This window comes from Toxotes jaculatrix, chromosome 3 (genome assembly GCF_017976425.1).
Source record: "Toxotes jaculatrix isolate fToxJac2 chromosome 3, fToxJac2.pri, whole genome shotgun sequence".
In the NCBI taxonomy this organism is placed as follows: Eukaryota; Metazoa; Chordata; class Actinopteri; family Toxotidae; genus Toxotes; species Toxotes jaculatrix.
In genome coordinates this window covers 34951-59842 of record NC_054396.1, presented here as the reverse complement: position 1 = coordinate 59842, position 24892 = coordinate 34951, and the positions used below count along the sequence as shown (strand labels likewise).

Genomic DNA, 24892 nt, shown 5'->3' with positions numbered 1-24892 from the left:
CCCACTTAAGTATTATCCCTAACCTAAGCTTCTGTCTTCTGCAGATATTTGGTAAAATTGCATTGGTTGATGGTACTTACATCAACAGGAACAACAACTTCCAAACATTCCCACAGGCAGTGCTGCTGTTATTCAGGTGGGTGACCTGCCTCTCCAGGCTGCAAAAAATCTATTAAACAGCACTCATTCTGTAACACCAGTACTTTTCTATTCTCATGTCTTGTTACTGGATTTTAATGATCTCTACCAGTACAAGGTAATAGCATGCATAACATTTCCTACAACCTTTGGACAAGAAATCAGTGTTATCTTACACACACACAATCATGCAATGAGTGGGGCACCACTGAGAGGCGGTTTCAGACGCCACATTGTTTAAAATAGGGAGACAATGATCATTTTCAGACTGTCAGTGTTGTACACATTAAAAGTGCTGCACATAGTTGTAGGGGTGTCCCAACCCAATATTGATATCGGATATTGGTCCAATATCAGCCAAAAAACAATTAGCGGATTTTATCGGACCTCATCTAAAATCTCCGATGTAAGCGCTCCGATAAGCAGTCCATTTTCCGCTTCAGCACTTCTATCCATAAGTGACTCCGGTTCACACTCCAACACAGCAGGTGGTGGTAATGCACCTTAGCGTTGGTTTTTTGTCCCTGCCCTCAGTTGTTCCCACCATATATTGACAGTAAAAAATAACTGAAGTGAACTTGAATTGTTTGCACTTTTAAAGTATAATTTGTTTTTATTGGATTTATTTAGGTTATTTTTCAGGGCCTTCTAAAAAAATTTTTATTTATTTTATTCAATTGTAGAATACTGTAGATATTATGTTGAAGGTTAACATTTATATATGAAATTAATATATTATTAATAATATTATTAATATAATATTATTATTAATAATAAATCAGGTCAGTTTTTTTCATACCTACTGTTGCTGACTATTGTTCTCTGTTTGAGTAACATCTCTTGATCAAGCCTTTTCTAGCATTCCACACTACAAAATAAGTAATAAAAGTATGTATGATACATGCTGACATCGTATCGGATCAATATCGGTTTCGGCCAGTACTCAAGGTTGCAATATCATTATTGTTTCGGAAGTGAAAAAGTTGTATCGGGACATCCCTACATAGTTGTGCATTGAAAAAAAGATACTTGGCTCTTCTGTCACCTTCTGCACAGTGAAGCAGTCATCAGTGAAGGAGGGTAAGAGTGTCGGATTATCAGTATTGGAAAGTACACAGTAATAGAATAGAATAGAATAGAATAGAAATACTTTATTCATCCCAAGTTGGGAAATTTCACTATCACAGCAGCAATACACAGGCACTCAGCCTCCAAATATAAACCTCTAGTGGTAAAAATAAACAATATAGACATTATTTACAGAAATAGGATTTTAAAATAAGAGTAAAAAAGGAAGTGTGCCATTTGAATAGAAATATAAGATCTAAGTACAAAAACAAAAAGTGCAGTTGAAGCTGAACCTTGTGTCAGATCTGTCATGTACAGCAGTGTTATCTGTGACACAGTGATGAGGTGTTAAACAGTCTTATGGCATGAGGCAGGAAAGATTTCCTGTAGCGGTCCTTTTGACAACGAAGCTGTCGGAGCCTTTTGGAAAAGGCGCTCCGTTGTCTGTCCAGTACAGGGTGGAGAGGGTGATCAGGGTTATTCATGATGGATAACAGTTTGTTCAGTGTCCTCCTCTCCACCACTGCTTCAAAAGTCTCCTGTCTGCAGCCAATGACAGAGCCCGCCTTCCTGATCAGTTTGTTCAGTCTGTTGGCGTCACTGGCTGCAATGCTGCCCCCCCAGCAGACCACAGAGGAGAACAGAGTGCTGGCTACCACAGACTGGTAAAAGATCTCCAGCATCTTACTGCACACATTGAAGGACCTCAGCTTCCTCAGGAAGTAGAGTCTGCTGCAGGTCTTCTTGTACACAGCTGTGCTGTTGGTCTTCCAGCTCAGTCTGTTGTCGATGGTCACTCCCAGGTACTTGTACTCCTCAACCACCTCCACATCCTTACCCAGGATGCAAAGGGGCTGTGAGGCTGTCCCCTTCCTCCTGAAGTCAATCACCAACTCTCTGGTCTTGTCCACATTAAGCAGCAGGTGATTTCCTCCAGCCCACTCCACAAATCTGTCCACCAGCCCCCTGTACTCCTGGTACAATGGTCAGAGGTGCTTGCAGGCATACTTAAATAAAACAGACTTTTGGTTTGTCAGGGCTTTTGTTAGCTAAAGGCAGATAATTTGCTTTAATTTTAGATCATAAAGGCTCTGTTGTGTAGGACTGAGCAAGCTACCTTAGCCACATTCAGCTCTTTAAAAAGAGCTCATCATTCAAAGTACCCTTGCATATAAAACAATTATAATTAATACTTAAAGCAGTCAACAAGAAGGCAATGACAGACTGAGTAACAGAGGTGTGATTTGATCTGTTGTGCAGATGTGCAACAGGGGAGGCCTGGCATGAAGTGATGTTAGCTTGTATGTACGGGAAGAAGTGTGACCCCAAGTCCGACTATCTGCCTGGGGAGGAGTACGCCTGTGGATCCAACTTTGCCATCATCTACTTCATGAGTTTCTACATGCTCTGCGCCTTTCTGGTAAAACAACCAACACATTCACACATGGAGTGTCTCTGACAACTTCACACTTAACACTTTATAATATTTATTTTATTAAATGGTTTTTACTCAGCTGTGTCATCAAAAGGACTGTGGAGCCATAGCCTGCCTGCATACTCCTCTCAGCATCAGCTGAATGTATAGTGCAAAATGAGGAGCGTTTTTTGTTTGTTATTTTAGTGTAGGGTAATGTGTGCTTTTAGAGTAATGTGCTCATTGGATGGAAAGTAAACTGGACACCTGACACCCACCAGCTGATGGTGCACTAGGCAACTGCCTGGCTTACCTATGCCTGAAAATTGGCATTAATCAGGGTGATGTGTCACTTGATCTCATAAGCCTGCTGTTCCAGAAACTAAGCTGTCATCACTTCAGGTACTATGACAAAGTTAAGTAGATACTCCCATCCAGCAAGTCAGCGTCAAAGTCTGAGAAATAATTTATTTTTCCTTCAGACTTGACAAGCTTTACAATGTAGAAACATCAAGGTCTTAAGGCTTTTCTGACCTTATGTGAACTGGATCTGGTCAACCTGCTAGGATGAGTGCATAAAAGTATAATATGTCATTGTCTGTTGTTACTAGGTGGTGTTGTGACTATTGATGAATACTGACCTGTCTTCAGGCCGAGATGCTTAGACAATCAAATGAAGTATGAGGCACATTTGACCACGTATATTTCAGTAACTATCAGTAAGATGTGTCACTACCAGTTCTTTGAGCTGTGTAGTCACAACTCATGACTGCTGTACAGCTGAAAAACTGACAAGATGGAAGGTGTGTTGCTTGACTGTCAGTCCACCACAGCATTACTAAAAGTGTAACTACATATGTAACAGAGTTTTTAATTACAGTGATTTTGATGTTAATTGAATATTGCCTCTGTTTTAAAATGCTTTAAATGTAATGTTGTAACTGATCTAAATTGGACTTGTAATTGCCTAGTTTTTGTGTTGTGAAACTTCACAGTAAAAAATAGGGGACGAGACCTTGGGCACCACTGCAACTGACAAAAATGTTCACAATCTCAAATCACAAATGTCCAGCAACCACACATGTTGCCTGTGTCCTTCACAGATCATCAACCTATTTGTGGCTGTCATCATGGATAACTTTGACTACTTAACACGTGACTGGTCCATCCTTGGCCCCCAGCACTTGGATGAATTCAAGAAAATCTGGGCTGAATATGACCCTGAGGCTACGTAAGTGTTTGTATTTAGTTCTAAGGAGTTCTTAGGAGTGTTAGGGAAATGTACTGTTTCTCTCTGAGACCTGTGGCTGGAAGCACTACTGTGGTTCCCACAGAAATGGATCTGGATGGGGACCTGCGCACACTCATGTAGTTGGGCAGGGATACTTTTTTTTTACCCTACAACACAGCAGAGGGTCCTGTTTTCTGCTCTACCACAAAAATGTCAGTCATGGGTGAAGATGAGCAAGGGAAGAAAAGAAAAATCACTCTTAACAGGCCAACACACCTACAGTATGTCATCTAAAAGGTACAATACAGCCACAACTGCAAAAAAGTAAAATTAATAATAATAATTAACAAGCATGTAATCAGACTTATAAGCTACACTACCGAGAACAGCTGCATCTGTGTAAAACGTTTCCAACAAATAAGTCATATAAATCATAAATAAAACAAGTCCAGATGCAAAAGAGTAGACATTAAGTCCTTTAACAGTCATCTCCAAGTTGTCTGTGATACAGGATGTGCTCTGTCATTTTAAATTGTGAATAGAGCCAATCACAAAACTGTTATCATGAATCTTTTTATGCTGATTTTGTCCAACAAAGTTGGGATTATAAAATAATGATTTGCAGCACCACAGAATCAAGCTTTGACTAACTGGAAGTGCTTCTGAGATGTGTGATGAATTCTGATTAACTTTTTTGATAAATACTTAAGAACTGTAATATGAATAAAATGATTAATATGTTGTGTCATTTCTGCTTTGCGGGGAGCTGGGGCAATTCAGAAGATCAGTGGGATACAGACACTGTAGTTTCTTTGTCAGCATGAACCTAAATTCCACACTGCTGACTGAGACATCGATCAAATCTCTCTCTGATGAAATAAAGAATAAATAAACAATGGTTAATGACATATTCATATTTTCAAGCAGTACAGTATAGTTTCCACAGATTAGTGATGCGAAAGCATTCATCATCAGTTATCCCCTAGTGTGGGGTCATGATTATCATATGTGATTTTAAAAAGAATATGGCACGGAGATGGAACTATGTTTTGATGTCCAAAATAAAACATTTGAACTAAGTTGAACTGTTTTAAATGCTTGTGTAACTAGGCCTTAAACCTTGATGAAACTAATTAAGAACTGGTTCTTTTGGAAAGTTGATGTGAAAATTGATGACCTAGCCATAAATTGTTTTGTTTTTTTTTTAGTGGTAGTGAGTATCACATTGATAGCATATCTTCTCAGAGACAGCTTTGTTGGAGATAGAAATGGTTAAAATAGGATTGAACAACCTCCTTTGTTAAATGTCCAAGTGTGTCCATTACAAATGAATCAGTGCAGATTGTGGTTCTCTTTACTATGCTTGTCTCCACTATTAAATAAAATGGACTGCAGGTCTTTGGTATTCGAGTGAATACAAAAATCCTTCATTGTTTTATTCTTTCTTACAGAGGACGCATTAAACACCTTGATGTGGTAACGCTCCTACGGAGAATACCTCCTCCTCTGGGTTTTGGCAAGTTTTGTCCTCATCGTATCGCATGCAAGGTAAGAAAAATGTTTAGCCTGAGTAGAGTAGCGTAGGCAGGCTTCATGTTTCAAAGCAGGAGAGATAATGTACATTTTCATGCACAGTATATTTATTTAAATATGTAGCTTGCTACTGGTAAGCAGCTCTTCACTTGGTCAGTGATTCATAATGGCACTGAAGTGTGCGTGACTTAATTAATTATGATGTGCCTTTCACGGGTTGGTTGGAATTTAAATTCTGTTGTTTCTTTATACACCATTCAGACATAACATTATGACCACTGACAGATGAAGTGAATAACAGTGAATAGCAGTATCTCTTCTTTGTGGCACCTGTTAGTGGGTGGGATATATTAGACAGCAGGTGAACATTTTGTCCTCGAAGTTGATGTTAGAAGCAGGAAAAATGGGCAAGAGTAAGGTAAGAGTATTTGAGCAAGCTTGACAAGGGCCAAATTGTGATGGCTAGACTACTGGGTCAGAGCATCTCCAAAACTGCAGCTCTTTTGGAGTGTTCCCACTCTGCAGTGGTCAGTATGCATCAAAAATGGTCCAAGGAAGGAACAGTGGTGAACTGCGACACAGTCATGGGCGGCCAAGGCTTATAGGGAGCGAAGGCTGGCCCATGTGGTCCGATCCAACAGACGAGCGACTGAAGAAGTTAATGCTGGTTCTGATAGACAGGTATCAGCATACACAGAGCATTGCGGTTTGTTGCATATGGGGATGCATAGCCGCAGACCAGTCACGGTGCCCATGCTGAATTACGTTTTCTTTTACATCATGTGGGTGGCTGGGTGTGTGTGCCTCGCTTACCTGGGGAACACATGGCACCAGGATGCACTATGGGAAGAAGGCAAGCCAGCGGAGGCAGTGTGATGCTTTGGGCAATGTTTTGCTGGGAAACCTTGGGTCCTGCCATCCATGTGGCTGTTATTTTGACATGTACCACCTACCTAAGCATTGTTGCAGACCATGTACACCCTTGGTGTTCCCTGATGGCTGTGGTCTCTTTCAGCAGGATAAGGCACCTTGCCACAAAGCAAAAATGTTTCACGAATGGAGGAGCAAAACAACGAGTTTGAGGTGTTGACTTGGCCTCCAAATTCCCCAGATCTCAATCCAATCAACCTGTGGGATGTGCTGGACAAACAAGTCCAGCACAAGAAAGAGCTTCTCAGTAACCAGAGCACCTGCATCTACTTTTAGCCCCCTGTAAGAACTGTATTGTGTCAGTATTCACGTAATTCAAGTAGTTTTCATTTGTTACAGATGACTGACTACACAAAATACTGTATTATATCCGTTTGTTCTGATAACGCAGATAAAGTTTAAATTTCCTTGCAGAGTTACATACACATGTATTTGTAGTGAAGGATTACTAGCAAACCCCTTCATCACATTCTCTTGAATGTTGCATGCATTGCAACAGGTGCCAGACCCTCCTATATGCATGAGATCATATCTACAAGGATACTTGACTGTGATCTGCATCGCCTTTCAGGGTTCAAGAAAATAGAACCCAAAGATGTAATTTGGTAGCGAAAGAACTGTAACTTTTGGAGATATCTACTTGATTTGTCTAATTCAGACTGCTGAAGCCCCATGTTAGCTTCAAACAAATTTCGGAATGCATTTTGTACAGAATGACAACTGTGGATTTTGTGCCTCATCACTTCTGTTTTTCTGATGGGATCTTTTGGATCCCAGGGGGAACCAGAGGAATGATTGAAGGCAGTGCAAAATATGAAATATTTCATAAATGAAAATGGTAAATGACCCAAAACTGGAAAAAATAGATACAAAAAATACAGTATGTATTTTTGTAAGTAATTTATAGAACCAGCTCTGATTAGCATTCTGTATGTTTGTGTGTTGTGTTTTGTTTCTACAGAGGTTGGTCTCCATGAACATGCCTCTCAACAGTGATGGAACAGTCACCTTCAATGCCACACTATTTGCCCTTGTTAGAACTGCACTGAAAATAAAGACAGAAGGTCTGTGTTATTAATTATATACTGTATGTATATAGTATAGAAATAATGAAATGTATAAAATTAATTTCCAGACAGGGAAGCTTCCAGATGAACTTCCACCTAGTTGTTCTGCTCTGTACAGTCAAACTAACTTATAATAATATATCATGTAAAAGAAACAGCCCGCTACTGGAAATGTGACATGATTTTGAAAGTAGTTATCTACTGCTACCGTCTACTGCTATTGGAAAATGTAGTTGAAGCAGTAGTTTCTCAACAACAAATAGCTTTGTCTCATTATTGTCCTTTTTCCAATGGTCAGGTAATTTTGAAAAAGCCAATGAGGAGCTGAGGGGAATTATCAAGAAGATTTGGAAGCGCACCAGTATGAAACTACTGGATCAAGTCATACCACCTATTGGAGGTCAGTATTCATGAGAGCTAAGGGAAAAAAGTCACTCATCAGAGACACACACTTCTATAAATTAAATCCCACACAGGCACAGGGAGGACATGCAAACTCTGCTCAGAAGGATGCAAAAAGGAGGCATAAAGGAAGCAGGCTGATGTAGTGATATTGCTTGTAGTGATGAGAGATATCAGGCTTACAGGCAGACTTGGTGAGCAAACAGACAAGCAGTATGACAGACTGGCAGACAAGATACAGACAAGAGGATTCCAAAATGCAGGTAGCAGGGAAACACTTAGGAACAACAGGAAGCAAGGCTGATTATAGGATGTAGTGCAAGTGGGGAAAGCCCCACTTGCACAAAGAACTGGGAGCAAGACAGCACTTTTACTTTATAAGAATGAATTCATTAAACAAATCTCACCATTGCCTCTATGTGCTCTAAATAAACATATTGTCACATACTGCATGTTCCTCTTTGGTTTCCACCTAGATACTCTCACCAGAAATACTACTACTACTACTACTCCTACTCCTACTACTGATAATAATAATAAGAAGAAGAATACTACAATATAAATAAAAAAAACATCTGTCCATAAACAAATAGGGAAAATAATCCACATTCTGTCTCACTGATATTATGCCTTATTGTGAAGGAATATAAACCTTTCTTAATAAATATTCTTTCTGTTCTGTCCTCACTAACATCTCTGTTAACTGTACACACTTTTAAGCCTGCTGACTTTGTATGTTTCCAGGCAACATAGCAGTTTATAGCAGCACGTAACTGAAAACCGAAAACTAATAAGAATGGGAGCTCCAAATCAATCAGGGAGACATTTGCTGGTGTCGCTTATTTGAACAAAACAAACTACACTGTACACTGTAAACACAACTTTAAAAAAGAAAAAACACAAGAACATCCTTTGCTATGCTTCTTCGTGTTTTTCTGTGCTTCTGCACAGATTACTAACTTGCAGGAATGGCAAGCTTGTAAAAGCTATGTCATCAAGGCAGTCCTGGCTCGGCCGGCTCCCCACTGCCCTCTGCTACCCTCTGTTGTCTGTGATGGAACACATATTTTCTAGAATAAAATCCTTGGGGGACTTATTTATATCACTTTTATCAAACATAAATAGTGTTACTCTAACAAAAATAAAACATTAATTAAATTTAACCAAAAAATTATCCCATATTTTGTGTGGATCACATTTTTAATTACAATTTTTTTTCTCAGGTCCAGGCTTTTCTTCAAGTGTATGTACACAGTTCATTCATTAAACCTTAATATAACTGCAAATTTTTCATTCAAGCTGAAACATTTCCTAGTTGTGCAGACACCTCATTCCATTTGCACCTAATCAAGTCAGTTTTTGTGTATTTGTTTCTTTCCACTGATTTTTAATGTCATTATGCTGAGTTTGCTTCCTGTTTACAGATACATTAATAAGGTCAAGTCAAACCTGAGAAGTCTGATGTGGTCACTGTGCAGTGGCAGTGGATTAACCATTTGTAAGATGAATTGCATGTTTTTTTGACCCTTTACATGCATCTCTGTTTTAACAGATGATGAGGTGACAGTGGGAAAGTTCTATGCCACCTTCCTAATCCAGGATTATTTCAGAAAATTGAAGAAGAGACAGGAAGAGTACTATGGCTACCGACCAACCAAGAAAAGTGCTACCCATGAGATACAGGTAAGCAGTTAATGGTACCAGCATTTTTTTTTTGGATTACAACTGTGTGTGGTCTGAAAAATAATATACTATGAATTTAATTCAAGTGTTTACAAATGGACCCACAGTGCTCTCAAGCATGAGACGCACAAATGAGCGAAGAACAGAAGGCTTGTAGGTCTTTATACAGCTTCAGTGGGTCACCATATCTGTCACAGTTACACACTGTACTGTGATAACAGCATCTTTAAGGATGACAAAGGCTTGGACCTTGGACCTTATCTGGTCCTGTGCTTTGACCAAAGAAAGCCTTTTACCTTATGTTTGGAGTGCATGGACAAATTAAAAAGCCCCTGGAAAAGAAAAAGTCCTATTTAGACTGGGGTAGTGGCCAGTTTTTATACAGTCTATGGTAGTGGTGCACTTCAACCTCAAGAGGCTGAAATGAGTAACAAGCACTCACCCTAACCCTGCCTGTTTTTTTCATATTTTCAAAGATGAAAAAATTGGTGCATGATCAGATTTTAAATGTGTATAAATGTGTCTCTAAGTAGGGCTATGATTCTTGTTAAGAACAGTCACCCAGTTGCCCTGGCTTTTGGTCCTAAACACCTCAGAAACAGATAATCTAACCATATAGTTACTCTGGATGGCATTAACTTAGCCTCCAGTACGACTTTGAGGAACCTTGGAGTTATTTTTGATCAGTCCTGATCAAAACTGAACTGAACTCACATATAAAACTCTCTAGGACCGCCTTCTTTCATCTGCACAGTATCGTTAAGATTAGGAACATTCTGTCTCAGATTGATGCTGAAAAACTAGTCCATGCATTTGTTACTTCTAGGCTGGGCTACTGTAATTACCTATTATCAGGATGTCCAGTTAACTCTCTAAAAAGCCTCCAGTTAATGCAAAATGCTGCAGCGAGAGTACTGACTGGAATTAGCAAGAGAGATCATATTACTTCAGTATTAACTTCTCTTCATTGGCTCCCTGTAAAATCCAGAGTTGATTTTAAAATTCTTTCTTAGGCCTAGGCTGCTGGGAAGTGATCATCTGCACACCTCTTCTCTTCTCTCTTTCTCTCCTCAGACCCACTCTCACATTTATTAGCCTTTATTACATGTCATTAACTCTGTGTCCTCTCTCTCCCGTAGTCCTGTGCTTGTTTCTCTCTGGTCTCTCTTTGTCTGTACCTTTCTGCATGTATCTCTGGCTCCGGAGCTGCATGTTCTCTGTCTGTGGTCCTGGCTGCACCGACCTGCTGCTGTTTATTGTCTACAATTATCCATTTCTAACAGATTACAATGCTTAATTTTCCTCTCTGCTTAAGATACATGTATCATGTAGATGTAGACTGTAATGTAAACAGTTACCAATCTTGACAGCTTTTTGCTTCCTTGCTCTGTTTCATATCAAAACTGTAATCTGCTGAGCACACAGTATCCACTATCTAATTTGAACACTGGCCCTCTAACATTGTCCACTTCCAACCCTGTTTGTCAGCATAGAATATTAGCTGCATGTCCCTCTCCTCCATTCCCAGCAGTCCTGTCTTCCTCCTTTTCCTCCTTTCACCCAGCCCGGCCATCGGCAGGAGGCCACCCCATACAAGCCAGGTTCTGCTCAAGGTTTCTTCCTCAGTTTTTTCTTGCGCCTGTCTTGCCTTGTCTCTGTGCCACTTTCTTTAAATAAAATTGAATTGCAAATTCAGATTCAAGCCATGGTGTCAAACATGCAGACATGCACACTGGGCCTAAATGAGTTTTGTTCTTGTTTCCTTTTCTAACCATGTCTTTTGTCTGTGTCCATTAGGCAGGATTGAGGAACATTGAGGAAGAGGCAGCTCCAGAGCTCCATAGGACTATTTCCGGAGACCTGATGACTGAGGAAGACATGGACCAAGCTGCTGATGAAGCCGCTGCAGAAGGCATTTTCAGGGTAACAGGACAGGATTGAAGGATGAATGGATAAGTGGAGAAAGGGAAAGACGTATGGAAGGAATGATACAAACAAACAGCAGTCTAGGAGGGCCTGAAATCTGAAAACAATGACAACCTGCTATTGGGCTTTCAAAGTATATTCCTTCACAGCACTTAACAGCAGCGCTCCCACATCCCCCACCTCAAATATTTTGGTGATATTTTAAAACTCAACTGTGAATTTTTATGGGTGTATTCTTATTTTCTTTGTATTCAAAAAATGGATGCAGACACCATGGTAGGAGATACTTACTTATAACCCCTATAATCAGTATGATGATAATGTAAGGTAATTCCTGGCCAAACACAAGGCAGGCCTTTTTCTATCTTTTCATGTGTTTATTCGTTCGTTTTTATGTCTTTATTCGGATTTGTTTCAAAATTGGTGGCAGACGTACAGTTGCTAATTAGTCAGTCAAATTTTTACATTTTTTGTCCAGTGAGCAATGGTACTTCCTGACAAAGTAAAAACACAAGGGGGTGAACAAAAAAGCATAAGGCATGATTCAAATACATTATTGAGTCTCGATATTGATATACTGATGTATCTGTTTTAACTAGTACTGATGTGTGTGTTTGTATGTGTATTTGCCCACAACAACTGTACCATTGCCACTAAAACAGAGACAAGGTAGTCTTTTTGGATACCACTCGGACCCTTTCTCTGTTGAGAGTGAGGTAGCCGGTGCCAACCAGGCCACTACGCAGCGGCCACTGCAGATGGAAGATGGCGTTATCAGCAATATAAATACCACCAACAGCAACGCAAGTCACAGGTTTGTGTTCTCATGCCTATGTTTGTTGTTTGCGTTTATTCTTTATGTTATATTTGTAACTACTGTTCCTAATACAAACCTTTCTAGCTGTATATTGTTTAAACCTGTGGCATAGCCTTGTCCTGAGTCTGCAAATATTAGCTTTAATAACTCAACAACAACAAAACAAAGAAAATTGCAATAACAGATTTTTTGGGTCTTGGGGGGCAGCGGAAAAAAGCTGTGAACATAATATATCATACATATCTGCCTTGTACATGCATATGGTTCAATATGTTGAACCAGGAGCTGATGGATGGATCAGTCCATAGGTGTGCTCATCTGCAGCTAGGGCATGAGCCACTGGGCAAGGTAGAGGGCTGGTGTCTTCAGCCTGGTGTTGTTCTCTGACTTTTCTGGGAAGAGGGTTTCCAGTATTGCAGCACAGTCCTCGATAAAGCCAGACTTCTCCTGTACTGTCAGTACTCGGGGATGATAGTGTTCCTCCCAACGTCATTGGAGTTGTGGGCATAGTTAGTTTCGAGCAGGATTGGGCTAGGTTTGGTGTTATATGGCCTGATGCTACCAGGGGATGGGTAACACATGGACTGGGAGGTGAGGGGACAGATAAATTCTGGGGACAGGGTATGAGCTCAAAAGATGAGGATAGGGAGTGTTGTATGTACATGTACATGTACATGTAACTAAACAGTTATGTGATACTAGACTGTTTGTTGTGAACTCAAACATGATGATGATGATATGAAGTTAAAGACATGCTGTCTACATTTACATCTACATACTACTTTAACTTAAATGTAGAAGCCCAGGACACAACATTTTGGTGATTCACTTGATTTAAAAGTTTGCTGGCTTGTATGTTTTCCTGAAACTGAGATTATATCACAGTTTCATTCTTCTTTCTTTTCTCAGCCTTCATTAGCAGAGCAGAAGACCATTGATGTCTGTGTACTTCAAAGCCATGATCTTTGTCTTCAGGAACATGGAGGATTGCAAGAGCTCAACTGAGAGCAACATTTTTTCACAACTAGAAGAACATGGAGAGCCAACTCTGTCACAGAGAAAACTGTGTGATATTAAGTGTAATATTCTCTCAGCTGTCTCTGCTGAGTGCAGGGAGAGAATTTTATGTATAGGGTGAAGGTAACAACAAGGTCACAAAAGTAGCTGGCATACCAGAATTAAAACTTTCTCTCAATTCCCCTGTTTTTGATAATCGCCAGTAATACAACCTAGGAGTAACATCGTCGTAGACTAATAGTGTCAATATGCATACGATCAAGAGGCCTACCCATGTTTGCAAAGAGATAAAGGAACCTATGGCCTAAGACAAAGGTCATGGTGCAAACAAGCCCAAACACCTCACTTCAGCGGTGACCAGAAATGGGCAGAAGACCTTGTGTCTTCACGCTATTACCTTACCTTCATTATTTTTTCATTAACAGTTTAGGGAAAACATTAGAAAGCACAAAGAGGGAAAATGAACTCAATTTCTAATTAAGTCAGATTCAATTCATTTCAGTTCTGTTTTATTTATATAGCTCCTTCCACAATCAAAATTGTCTCAAAGTGGGGGACCCTCCTGCTGATGGCCAGGCTGGGTGAAAGGAGGAAAAGGAGGAAGATAGGACAGCTAGGAATGGAGGAGACTAGGAGAAGAACATAAGACAGAATATATATAGATATAGAATATAAAACATGATACTAACAGGGTTTGAAGTGGACAAAATTAGAGGGCCAGCATTCAGATTACAGAACAGTGGATACTGTGTGCTCAGCAGATTACAGTTATGATAGTAAACAGGGCACAGAAGCAAAAATCTGTCATGATTGGTAATTATTTACATTACAGTCGGCATACAATATTATACAAAATGTATCTTAAGCAAAGTGGAAAATTAAGCATAGTAATGTCTTAGAAATGGATAATTGTAACAAGATATGACTAATGAATGATTCATTGAAAAACCCTTGTAGGAACCACGAATGTGTATTTTTTCTATTAGTAGTGAGGTTAAGGGATATTGTTTGTTTGTTTGTTTTTTTTGTTTTTTTTTGTTTTTTTTTTTGTTTATTAGGATATTGTTTATGTGATCATGTTGATTTGGGGGTTAGCGGGTCACATGATTATGGGCGTGTATATTAGTTGATATCACCTGTTGGTCTCTTTTTTTGTTTGAGAGAGAGAGAGCGGGTGGGACGCCGTATTTTTTGTTGACCACTAATTTTCTTTGATCACTGAGATCATTTTTGGTTATATTTTGGAGCACGTTATCATGAGTTGATTATCTTTTGTTTGTTAATAAACTGTTAAATTTAGGTTCGAAGTCTCAGTGGATTATTTTGTAGCGAGTCAGACAATAGTACCCATCCTTCTGTCTCTCAGCGACTCTTAAGGGCCACAGGGGTATGTCTCAGTCTCATCCCACCCTCTTGCATACTGAAGGTTGAAGGGGTAAAGAGCTGATCCACTGTTCCATGACCAGAATGGATTCCACATTGTTCTTCCTGGATCTGAGGTTCAATAGTCAGTTGTAGCCTTCTATCCAGAAGGCTACAAAATCTTTCCCATGTAGGCTGAGCAGTGTTGCTGCAGCATTTGGCTTTGATAATGTCAAAAAAGGTTCCTTCCCACTCCTATTCAACACAGTGGAAAATAAAAACTACCTTTTGGTTTGTACCCTGAACCACACTTTCGTAGGTATGACAACATGTCTGACAAAGGCAGATTAGAGTTCATGCAGTGGAATAATAAAGTATGTGATATTTGATTTCCAGTTTGAGCCAAACAAATTTGGAATCAGTGATGCAGTTACACTGAGATTACTCAGTGTACCGTGAAGCATTCTCAGAGTATACTAAATTCAATCCCTTTGACTACACCATACTTACTTCATGTTGCGCTGCAAAATTCCTGCTCTCGGACACACTGGCATTAACACATGATGGAAGGTGCATACACCAGCCATGACTTTCTCTAAAGTGTCTAGTGGTTAGAGCATGAGGTTTTTAAAAGCAAACAAATTAGGCATGCCCTGAATTACGGATACCAACAATTCCATATTAATGAGCACTAAGCACTAAGTTATGTAAGCAGTAAGTTTGCTGATTGTTTCTGACATGGCTGTTCAAAGTGCTACAGTCTGTGGCAAGGAAAATTCTGTAAACAATATGGCATTCTGCATTCATAACAGTTGAGCAGTTTTTGACCATGGCCTTGCATCTATCTGTTCACTTACAGGTGTTTGTTATTGTTTATTGAATACAGACAAAAAAAACCAACATTTTTTGTATTAAAATTTTTCACAAAAGGTGTCCTAGAAAACTGACTTCCCAATGACATAATAACCAAATAATGGCATTTCTGAATAACCAAACATACCAACCCAAAGAAGAAGCTAAATATAAGGTATGCCAATAAACCGGTAAATAAAGGGAGAGACTCTTTCTTTTACCCAAGATGTGATAATATTAAGAATTACAGCCAAACTTATTAGTTTTTTTTTATTATAACAAGATGTGTTACAAAACTTTTTACACATCAATAGATGTGTAAATAGGCAAGTGTTTGCAAACACATAAGCCATATATGATTTCATAAGACTTCAAAAAAATCATGCACTGCATGTTTCATGATGTTTTTAAATGCTTTTTCTACAAATTCTGCAGATTTCTGGCATAAACAATGGCTTTGAATGTGTAGACAAAGCAGTAGGTGTTTAAAATTACACTCAAACTACCCACATTACCACAAAATAGACATTACAGATGAACAGCTTCTATTCTTCCATCATTTCCATCTACTGGAGCCTGAACTATGTTGCGTGGCAGTTGTCAGTGACTGCCCACAGGTAGGCGTGGCAGGCAGATATAGGCCTGGGCAAACAGGTTGATGTTCAGGGGGTTGCCGTCCAAACGGATGTCCTCCAGATTACGGCGGATGAAGTTGCGATCGTGGCTGTTACAGAAAGTGTCCTCGTGCAGAGACTGGATGTTGTTGTCCTGATTGTGAAGAAGAAGGTTAACGGTTGATGTTTTAACACTGAAATGTGTTCACAGGAGGCAGTGGTTCTTAACACAAGAAGTGTGGATGTGGGGATTTAAAGATTTTGTGCATTTCATTAGACTTAAGTCTAGTATTTGTTTATTTTAATTTAAAGACTAATTGTCATGTTTTGATTCTTTTGTGGTTAGCTAGTGTAATAATAGTAATGTACTTATTTTGGCAAGGTACTTTATCATAGCCTTTTCATCCCTTTTAATTGGCCCAGAGCTTTATTGCTTCTATAGCATGTATAAAAATAAACATGCTCTCCAGCTCTCTAAATGGATGCATGTGATGATTTTCACACCTGCCAATATCTACTCTTATTTTGCGTAGCAGGTATACATTTCATCATCAAAGTATGCTGCTATGATTTGTCACTGTCAGCTATGCATAAAGCTAATGACACCTAGTGAGTTCAACTGTGCACATGCTACTGCAAGCCTAACAGCAGGAGGCAGCAGTGTCCAGCCTGCTGAAAAAGCAAAGGAAGAAGAAGAGTTCAACCAATCATCTGGCTGATTTTATTCTCTCAAGTATGAAGCAGATGCTATTGATAAATGACAAACATTTAGCAATAGCTTATTTATGTAATTTCACATAATTAAATATATGAAATATTAATCATCATTTTAGGATCAGCAAAGTGGTGCCAAAGCATGTGACCTAAGCATTACACTACTGTGGTACTCACAATATTTTCCCAAGGTTTGCAGGTCTGTGTATTAAAGCTATTTTTGACTGCAATTTGTGCAACAGCAGTTATTGATGACTAATATAACTCCCTGTAACTGTCTTCTCCTTCGGTAGTTATGCATGGTTCCGCAGTTATTTAGTGACAACCAGCTGTGTATTGTACATAATTGACCTGTGTTTTAGACTCACTCCAATAATTGTACTACCACAATATAGGACTTTAAAACAGATTCAGTGATGAAACGGAGACATCACTGTGGCACAAGAACTTTCTTACAAATTGAACCAATTGAAAGTCCATAACAGAAATATGTGTGATTGCTAAACTGTGTTGATGGTCTTTGCAAAAAACACCCAAGACGTAATAAATGTTCCTTTAATAATACTGTTTCTATATACTTCTATGTTAGTGTCCATATGTGTTACTGTGTTGCATTGGCTAGTAGTTTATATATTACTGTTTTTCACTGAGATGTGACCTATCTGCAGTGTTGGGGAGTAACGGAATACATGTAACGGCGTTACGTTTTCAGAATACAAATTATGAGTAACTGTATTCCATTACAGTTACAGTTTAAATAGATAGTATTCAGAATACAGTTACATTGTTGAAATCAATGGATTACGTGACGATACTTCTCTGTTTCACAAGTTCTCTAAATGAACGAAGGCAACCCGATGCATTTCCCAGAAGCCCCAACTCCGCGAAAACAAACGTAAATAAACGAGCTATTTTCCTGATCAGTCGGTCAGAATGGAGTCGGACGAGGAGCACCAACTTGAGCTACAGCCGGCAAAACAGACCCGGGACAGGAATGCGTTTCTGTCTTGGCCAAGACATGTATTCTGTTACTCCCCAACACTGCCTATCTGGTTACCAGGCTGAAAACTACATCACCCTCTGGAGACAACAAGGAAGAAGCATGACATGCTTGTGCTTGTACCTGCAGGTGCAACACTCTCAGGCTCAGTGGCAGTGGTGTAGGAATGTAATCCAGGTTGTTTCCAGACAGATAGAGGTATTCCAACTGGTTCATATCCTACTTGGACGAAAAAGAAATTGGAACACTCACATGACAACATTGTAATACATGAAAGTATCCACTAGAGGGACCCCCACACCCGCTACGTATCAGCTACCTATCTCTTGAACAAGTTGCTGAATTCACTGCGTAAGTAGTATTTGATCTCAGGACTGTTTATTAGTTGCAGTGAAGGAGTTTTTTTGATTGCAGTGCCAAAGGTTCACTCACAAATATGTCATCTGAATCTTTAAGACAAAATATAACTCTTATATGATAACAATACAGTTTGTTATCATGTGACTGACATTAAATGCATAGACCACATGATCTCAACTCAACCCTCTCTATGACAACAGTGCAATCTCTGTTCATCTTCTGCAAATGAAGGCTGTTTGAAGGTTCAGGAGTAAGTTGACTTATTTTTGTCAAACATGAGGGTTATTTTCTCAGACCTGACAAAGCCATAGAGCACATTATACAGTAACTGTAGGCTGAGTGATTGTGCTTGTGAGAATTTTTACTTTTTATTCCAAGCATATGTGCGCAATATGTACCTTGAATCCCTCAGAATGCACTCCATGACTGATTAGCTTGTTGTTGCGTAGATCTATGCGTTTCATCGTGACTGGCAGCTCAGGCATGAACTTCATGTTGTTATCAGCCAGCAGCAACTCCTGGAGCTGCGTCAGAGAGCGGAACACATCCTCATCCATCCCTGAGATCTGGTTCCCCGTTAGATCAATGGACTTGAGCTTATCTGTAAGAAAACAAAAATTGACATTGACCAGTTTGTGCCATTCATCTGTACAGTAGATTTGAGTGTAAGCAAAATGTGGTTACTCACTGAGATTGATAAAGTCTGTGTTCTTGACATGTCGGATGTTGTTGAAGCGGCAATAGAAATGGGTGGTGTCTTTGGGCAGGGGTGGGATCTGATCCAGGCCCATGTCATCACAGTACACACTCCCGCCAATGCACACACACAGCAGGCAGGTAGGCATACCTGCACACAGACAGAGGGTAGACATTTAACACATTTGTATGCAGAGACAATTAGCCACAGGTATTTAAACAAATGTTGAAGACTGCTGAACTTTTGTGACAGTAGATTAAACACTCAAATGATGCGGATCACCTACCCAGGCCTGTCTCAGGGCCAAAGAGTCCTGGTGCCTTGAAGTCCAAGGAGACAGGAGCTGGAGGCAGGGTTGGCAGGGTCACCTCCTCCTCATAGTGTTGAGCTGTGGACTGGATGGCTGGTGAGGGGGTGTCTGGTGCTACAGTGCCCACCTCAATCTGTTCTCCCAGGGCAATAAGGAGGAGGGAGATAAAGAGAGTTAAAATCTTTAACTTTTTTCTCTCTTTTCTCTAACTCTTTTTTCAACAAGCATGGCTGGTATTGTTTTCATCTTGTTAGTAAATACAGTGGTGGAAAAACGTTTTCGGACACTCCATGCATTTGTGATATATTGCATTAACAATCACTCTTAAGTTTCCAAGTTGAATTTGTTTTCGTACAGTCACAGCCACAATACTAAACCAATCCTAAAATCAGCCATTAAAAACTTAAAATTGATTAGCTCCATAAAAATACTTAAGAAATTTTGAGTATTGTGGTACCAGTGACCCACTAATGAAGAGCTCCTACATCATGGCTTAAGGTCCTGCAAGGCTGTTAAGAAACCCCTGATCAACAAGAGGCTCCGCTGGGCCCAAGCACACAAGATCTGGACAGCCAGGAACTAGAAGAAGATTCTGTGGTCGGATGAGTCCAGTTTCCAGCTTAATGTTCCTCGTGCTAATGTGAGGGTACACGGAAGGCCAGGTGAGGCATTATCTCCAGCATGTACAGTACCTACTGTCAAGCATGGTGGAGGCAGTATCATGGTTTGGGGATGTATGAGTGCTGCTGGCGTTGGTCACCTCACTGACTGTGATGGCACATTGAACTCTGCTCAGTATTGTGCCATTCTTCAAACCCACATGCTCCCTTCTGCACATGCACTGTTCCGTTGAGGTCCAAACGGGATGTTTGAGCAAGATAATGCCCCCTTGCCACACCCCTTGTGTGTGTCCTCATGGCAAAATGTGGTCCTGTAGTGGGAACTACTGAAGATGCAATTTTGAGTGATTTTACAGTCTATCTGTGGACAAATTTTGTCATCGCGATAGCGTCACAATTGTGAAACATGCGGTCACAAAACTGTATAAGTGTATAGTCGAGATCAAAATGATTCCAGAGATCAAAGATGGCTAAGAGTGCTGCAGTGAAGTGAAGGGAATTTCCATTTTGCCCATAAACATTTTCATGTAACTGGCTGTTAGAAATATTTCAACAAGCTAGTTCAACAAGCAAGTACAACACCCAATGAGAGTGATCTAATGATAAAGTGAAATGAGAGTTTGCCAGTCAACCATATCTTGAGGACATGGTTGACTGGCATGATGTCTCCATCATGAGCTGCAGGCTCTCAGGTGAACTCTGATGACAGACACGAGAGCTGCCGGGTCTCAGGTGAGCTCCGATGCAACAGACGGGTGAGCTCTGGTGACTTAGGCTGGTAACACATGGAAAGGTGAACTGCAGGCTCCCTAGATTTAGTTGGATCAGGCAGGACACTGCCTACAGGGTTTTATACAGTTATGTTCTTGAAAGATTTTCTTGAAAATCTATCAGGCCAAGATTTCTATTAATTGATCACCTGGTGGTTTTTGGAGATCAACATCTCCTAGGTGTTTAAATTAAAATGCAACTGAGCTTGGACTGTGCACCTTGTACCTTGGACTGTTTGGAATGTTTGGACACACCTTCACAAGGTAACAATGATTCTTACTGTGGTAGATTGTTTCTCAAAAGCTGCACATTTCATTGCTCACCCTAAACTGCTCTGCTAAAGAAGCGGCTGACCTTATGATAACTCCTGTGTTTCGCCTGCATGAAATTCCAGTTGGTATTATGTCTGATCAGGGCCTAACATCTGGTTTTCACCCTCAGTCTTGTGGACAGACAGAACAAGCTAAATAAGACCTGGAAGTGGTTGTTTGCTGTGTGACAACCTCATATCCCTCCTAATCCCCTTTCAAAGTCTCTTTGGGTTATTTGCCTGCCCCCCATCAGGATTACAATTAGTCTTGAAGGGGAAATAGATGTGTGTACCAATAGTCCATGGTAGTCCAGTATTGTTGAGATTTTTCACTTAACCCATACATTTCAGAAAAAAAAGTAAGGGAATCATTAAAGTAATTTTGATACATCATCTGGAAACCATGACGGTCTGTATAAGATTTTGTACCAGTCCCATCAGTAGATGTTGAGATATTAACTGTTGGTATGATGGTAACTGTTGGTGAACCTATAGGAAAGGTGAGGGGATCACCAGAGCCATTACATTCGGGCATACCGGGCACTTTCCCGGTGGGCCGACAGTCCTAGGGGCCGATGCTGTGTTTTTTTGTTTTTGTTTTTTTAAACCGGCCCTCAATTTAGAGGGGGTGGCCCATTGGTCCATCTTCAATATAGACAGTGGACTAAACCAATCAGGATATAGTAGCTTACCAGAGCGGCCCCACCCCTTTCTCTGCACTGATCCCCTCCAGTTTCATAGTGTTGAGCGTGGAACATGGAGAAGCGGAAGAAAGGAGGTGCGGAGAAGTTGCGGGTTAAAGGATTCAATAATCTCGCTATAGACGCTGCAAAGTGTGCTAAAATAACAGACATATTCTCTGGAGGGGCCGCTGTAGCCTCCACGTCCCCTGCAGCCCAGGTTGAAGGTGAACAGGGAGAGGAGCAACCAGAGACTGTTGACAGGGAACCCGAGGGACAGAGTGACCAGGGAAGTGTAGCACAGGCACAGCAGGTAAGCAGGTAGTAATGTTAGGATAATACCGGGACTTTTAGGTGATGGACAGGCATGAAAATCGCTCACCTTTGGGCGAAATTCGCCGTTTTGAAGCCCAAACAGGTGACCTACGTGTAGCAGTGAGCAGTGAATAATGTTATTTCCTGTCGCAGCAGTTGCCTTACATTGTGTTTTGTTTTTGTTCCGTGTGAGTTTTTTTCTACAGTATCACTGCAGTTAGTATGAGATTTTTCTGCTTATTATCAAAAAATAAAAATGTAACCTAAAGATACTAAATGTTTTGATGGTTTAGATAGTTGCACAGTTTTTCCAGGTAGTTCCAAATATTTATATTTTTAATTTGTTTTTTTAGGTTTTCTATTTATCACTTAATAAATTGTAATAATCTGTCATTTACTGGGGGCTCTCCTCTCTCCACTTCCAGGTGGACTGTCAGCCAACGTGCTCCTGACCTTGTGTGCAAGATGCATTTTAAATAAACCATTGAATGTGTAGTTACTGCAAGTTTGCTGGTGGTTTTTGGGAGCTGGGATTTTTCCTTTAAATGTTGCACCATGGTCTCCCCTAGGCCAAGACGTAACAATAGTAAAATACATTGCTTTGGGCAACATATACATAAATTAGTCTGTTGTGCACCACTAATTATGAGGGGCCAGTCTAAGCCAAAAATGCCAGGGCCGTTTTTTTGTCCCAGTCCAGCCCTGCTTATAACCACCAAAAATAAATTAGGGCAACCTGTATGGCACCTGTAAAACTCAAGACATAGAGTGCTCAAATCCCCTGATGTTGCTTATAAAACTTTAATAATTGAAGATGAGCACATCAACATTATGTTAAGGTCATTTCTTCTTTCATTTGACAAAGTGAATGAAGCTGATTTCCCCACAACAAGCCAAGAGAGCGCACCTCTCTGTCTGAAGTATTAATACTATTAATATACCATAATACTAATTACAGAGATGAACTACTAATATATGTTCCATCCATCTCTCCCCCTCACCTCTTGGTCCAAGTCATCATAATCATAATTGTCTCCATAAATGTTGATGTCCAGGTTGTCCCATTCTGTCTCACTGTTCAGGTCGTAGTTCTCGATGCCAAAAACTTCATCATCTGGCTCACCTGGTGGGGTTGCGATGCCAGGGCAGGGGCTAAGGAAGACCAGGACCAAGACAGGAGCCACCATCAGAGATTGCAGAGACATCTTCAGCTCAAACACGAAGACTACCTGCTGACATCAAGAGGGGAGAATGAAGGGTTTCATATACCAATATGTCAATATGATATATAAATATACAATATAACCAAATAAATTAATATGTAAAAAAGATTAATGGCAGAAGATACTAACTGCACTAATGAAACATGGAAAATCAAAATGATTGTGAGAAGGTTTTCTTTTGGTGTCTAGTCAGAATGTTTAAGAGGTGTTGCCTTAGGTGGGGGCAAAGAACTTCCTACTTGTTCAAAACTATTGCTCCTTAAACCTGATTATATGAGTTTCAAATGTCCACTTTGGTTTTAGGTCTCAGTCTTCTAGGTCCTGTTGACCTTAGGCTCACAGTGCTTACCTCACCTGTCCATGATGGTCTTGAATGTCTTGGTTTTGATTTTGGTGCCTATGTTAACAGGTTAGAGCAGCCACACAGCACAACCATTTTTTTGTGTGTAATCTCTTCTCAATTCACATGCTTCCTCTTGGTCACAGAAGTATTAGCTACAACATACAGTTTTTTTTCACACAGATGAAACACAAATATATCTTTCTTTCAACCCTACCAAGTGCTGCTCATGGGGGAAATTTTGGGTCTCTCTAAATCTGGAGTTGATGATCAGCAGCTATAGTTTTGCTCAGTTGTCATGGCATTGTAAATGTTCAGACAAACTACAATCTACTGATCAAGATCACATGATTGGATCAAAAGCTCCAAAATGGCAAAAATAAATAGACCCTTGTGGTGAGATTGAATAACAAACTTGCCTGCCCCCCCCTCCCCCTTCTGATTAATGAGCCAAAGGAGCATTGTTGGCTGTTTGGTCAGAATGCCCGAGGAATGTTTGCTTTGAAAACTGACAGGACTGTGTGATTTCTGGCTGCAGATGTTGCAGGGTGTCAGGATGTTGCAGTTCTGTCAAGAGAACTGTGGTGATACTGTTATATCAAGTCATAAATGGACTGATTGATGGAGACTATTTTTATACTACTGATTAGTGGTAGCAATCAGGACCCACTCACTGCAGACTGGAATTGCAGATCTACACTACCTACAATTGTACACATAAATGTTAGGTCCACACTATTGAACTAGAGCATGCAATACACTATTGTTCATGAAAGTATAATCTGTATGAAAAACTAAAAAAAAACAGAACAGTTTTTAATCTTAAACTGTTTCGATTACCACAGTGATTGGTATGGGACAGATTTCTGAAATATCTGAAGTAAAGCAGAACGAATTTGTTTCTAATGTGACTTATCTTGCTTTCATCCAGGAACAAGGCAGTTACAGCAGATCATCATCACTGCCACTGAGTCTTGAAGCGACTCAGTACTTGATGAAGCATGATCTTCACCTGCCTGAACAAAATCAGGAGATCAAATGACTTAGTAATTGTAGAGAACTTACTGCTTTGTTTCTTCTGGACACTCCTGAAGACTCCACAAAACTTCAGTTCCTTCTTATCCTGCTGCTATTAATGGTGTGTTTGATCTCCTGAGGGCTCTCAGACTGGTCCCAGAGTCCCTGCGAGGGCCCCCTGTTGTTCACTTGGCCTCAGATTGGCTTGTGGACAATGCCTCCTTATGCTGGGGAGAGAGAAGGGGAATGACGTGGCAGAGAGAGGGGGGTTGTGCAGGTCATTTCAGTCAGTGTGTACTCAGCTGTCACCAGTGTCCCCTTCAATACACACACACACAAAATCCCTGTTGGAAACACAGCAGGATTGGATGAACTATTTAGCTTCAGTAGCGAACAAAAAAACTCCAAATCCCCGAAATATCCACTCCCCATATGTTTTGACACTCAGCCATGAACTATGTTCAGCTTTAACTTAAACCCA

General features: G+C 40.2%; 2 protein-coding genes across 2 annotated transcripts in view; one reads left to right on the top strand and one right to left on the bottom strand.

Moving 5' to 3' along the window:
• LOC121178809 (dihydropyridine-sensitive L-type skeletal muscle calcium channel subunit alpha-1-like) overlaps window positions 1-14594 on the top strand; it is a 55814-nt gene extending 41220 nt beyond the window's left edge. Inside the window, exons 33-43 of the mRNA XM_041033181.1 lie at window positions 45-136; window positions 2467-2626; window positions 3724-3851; window positions 5303-5399; window positions 7276-7378; window positions 7680-7781; window positions 9336-9466; window positions 11264-11389; window positions 12055-12206; window positions 13119-14419; window positions 14541-14594. Of these exons, the coding sequence (XP_040889115.1) occupies window positions 45-136; window positions 2467-2626; window positions 3724-3851; window positions 5303-5399; window positions 7276-7378; window positions 7680-7781; window positions 9336-9466; window positions 11264-11389; window positions 12055-12206; window positions 13119-13128 (1101 nt within the window). The 3' untranslated portion in view covers window positions 13129-14419; window positions 14541-14594. The remainder of the gene's footprint in view (window positions 1-44; window positions 137-2466; window positions 2627-3723; window positions 3852-5302; window positions 5400-7275; window positions 7379-7679; window positions 7782-9335; window positions 9467-11263; window positions 11390-12054; window positions 12207-13118; window positions 14420-14540) is intronic.
• Window positions 14595-16040: 1446 nt separating this feature from the next.
• Window positions 16041-24588, bottom strand: optc (opticin). Its single transcript, XM_041033186.1, has 7 exons — window positions 24460-24588; window positions 22833-23063; window positions 19112-19268; window positions 18817-18975; window positions 18527-18729; window positions 17892-17987; window positions 16041-16208 (listed from the first exon to the last, which is right to left on the bottom strand). The coding sequence occupies exons 2-7, from the start codon at window positions 23034-23036 to the stop codon at window positions 16041-16043; spliced, it is 987 nt and encodes a 328-aa protein (XP_040889120.1). The 5' UTR covers window positions 23037-23063; window positions 24460-24588.
• Window positions 24589-24892: the final 304 nt, after the last annotated feature.

Bases quoted from the DNA above. Each gene is read 5' to 3' on its own strand.
- optc (XM_041033186.1), bottom strand. From the start codon at position 23,036: ATGTCTCTGCAATCTCTGATGGTGGCTCCTGTCTTGGTCCTGGTCTTC. The intron at 19,269-22,832 runs GTGAGGGGGAGA...CTGGGAGAACAG, and splicing joins ATGATGACTTGGACCAAGAG to ATTGAGGTGGGCACTGTAGC. The intron at 18,730-18,816 runs GTGAGTAACCAC...GTTTTCTTACAG, and splicing joins CACAGACTTTATCAATCTCA to ATAAGCTCAAGTCCATTGAT.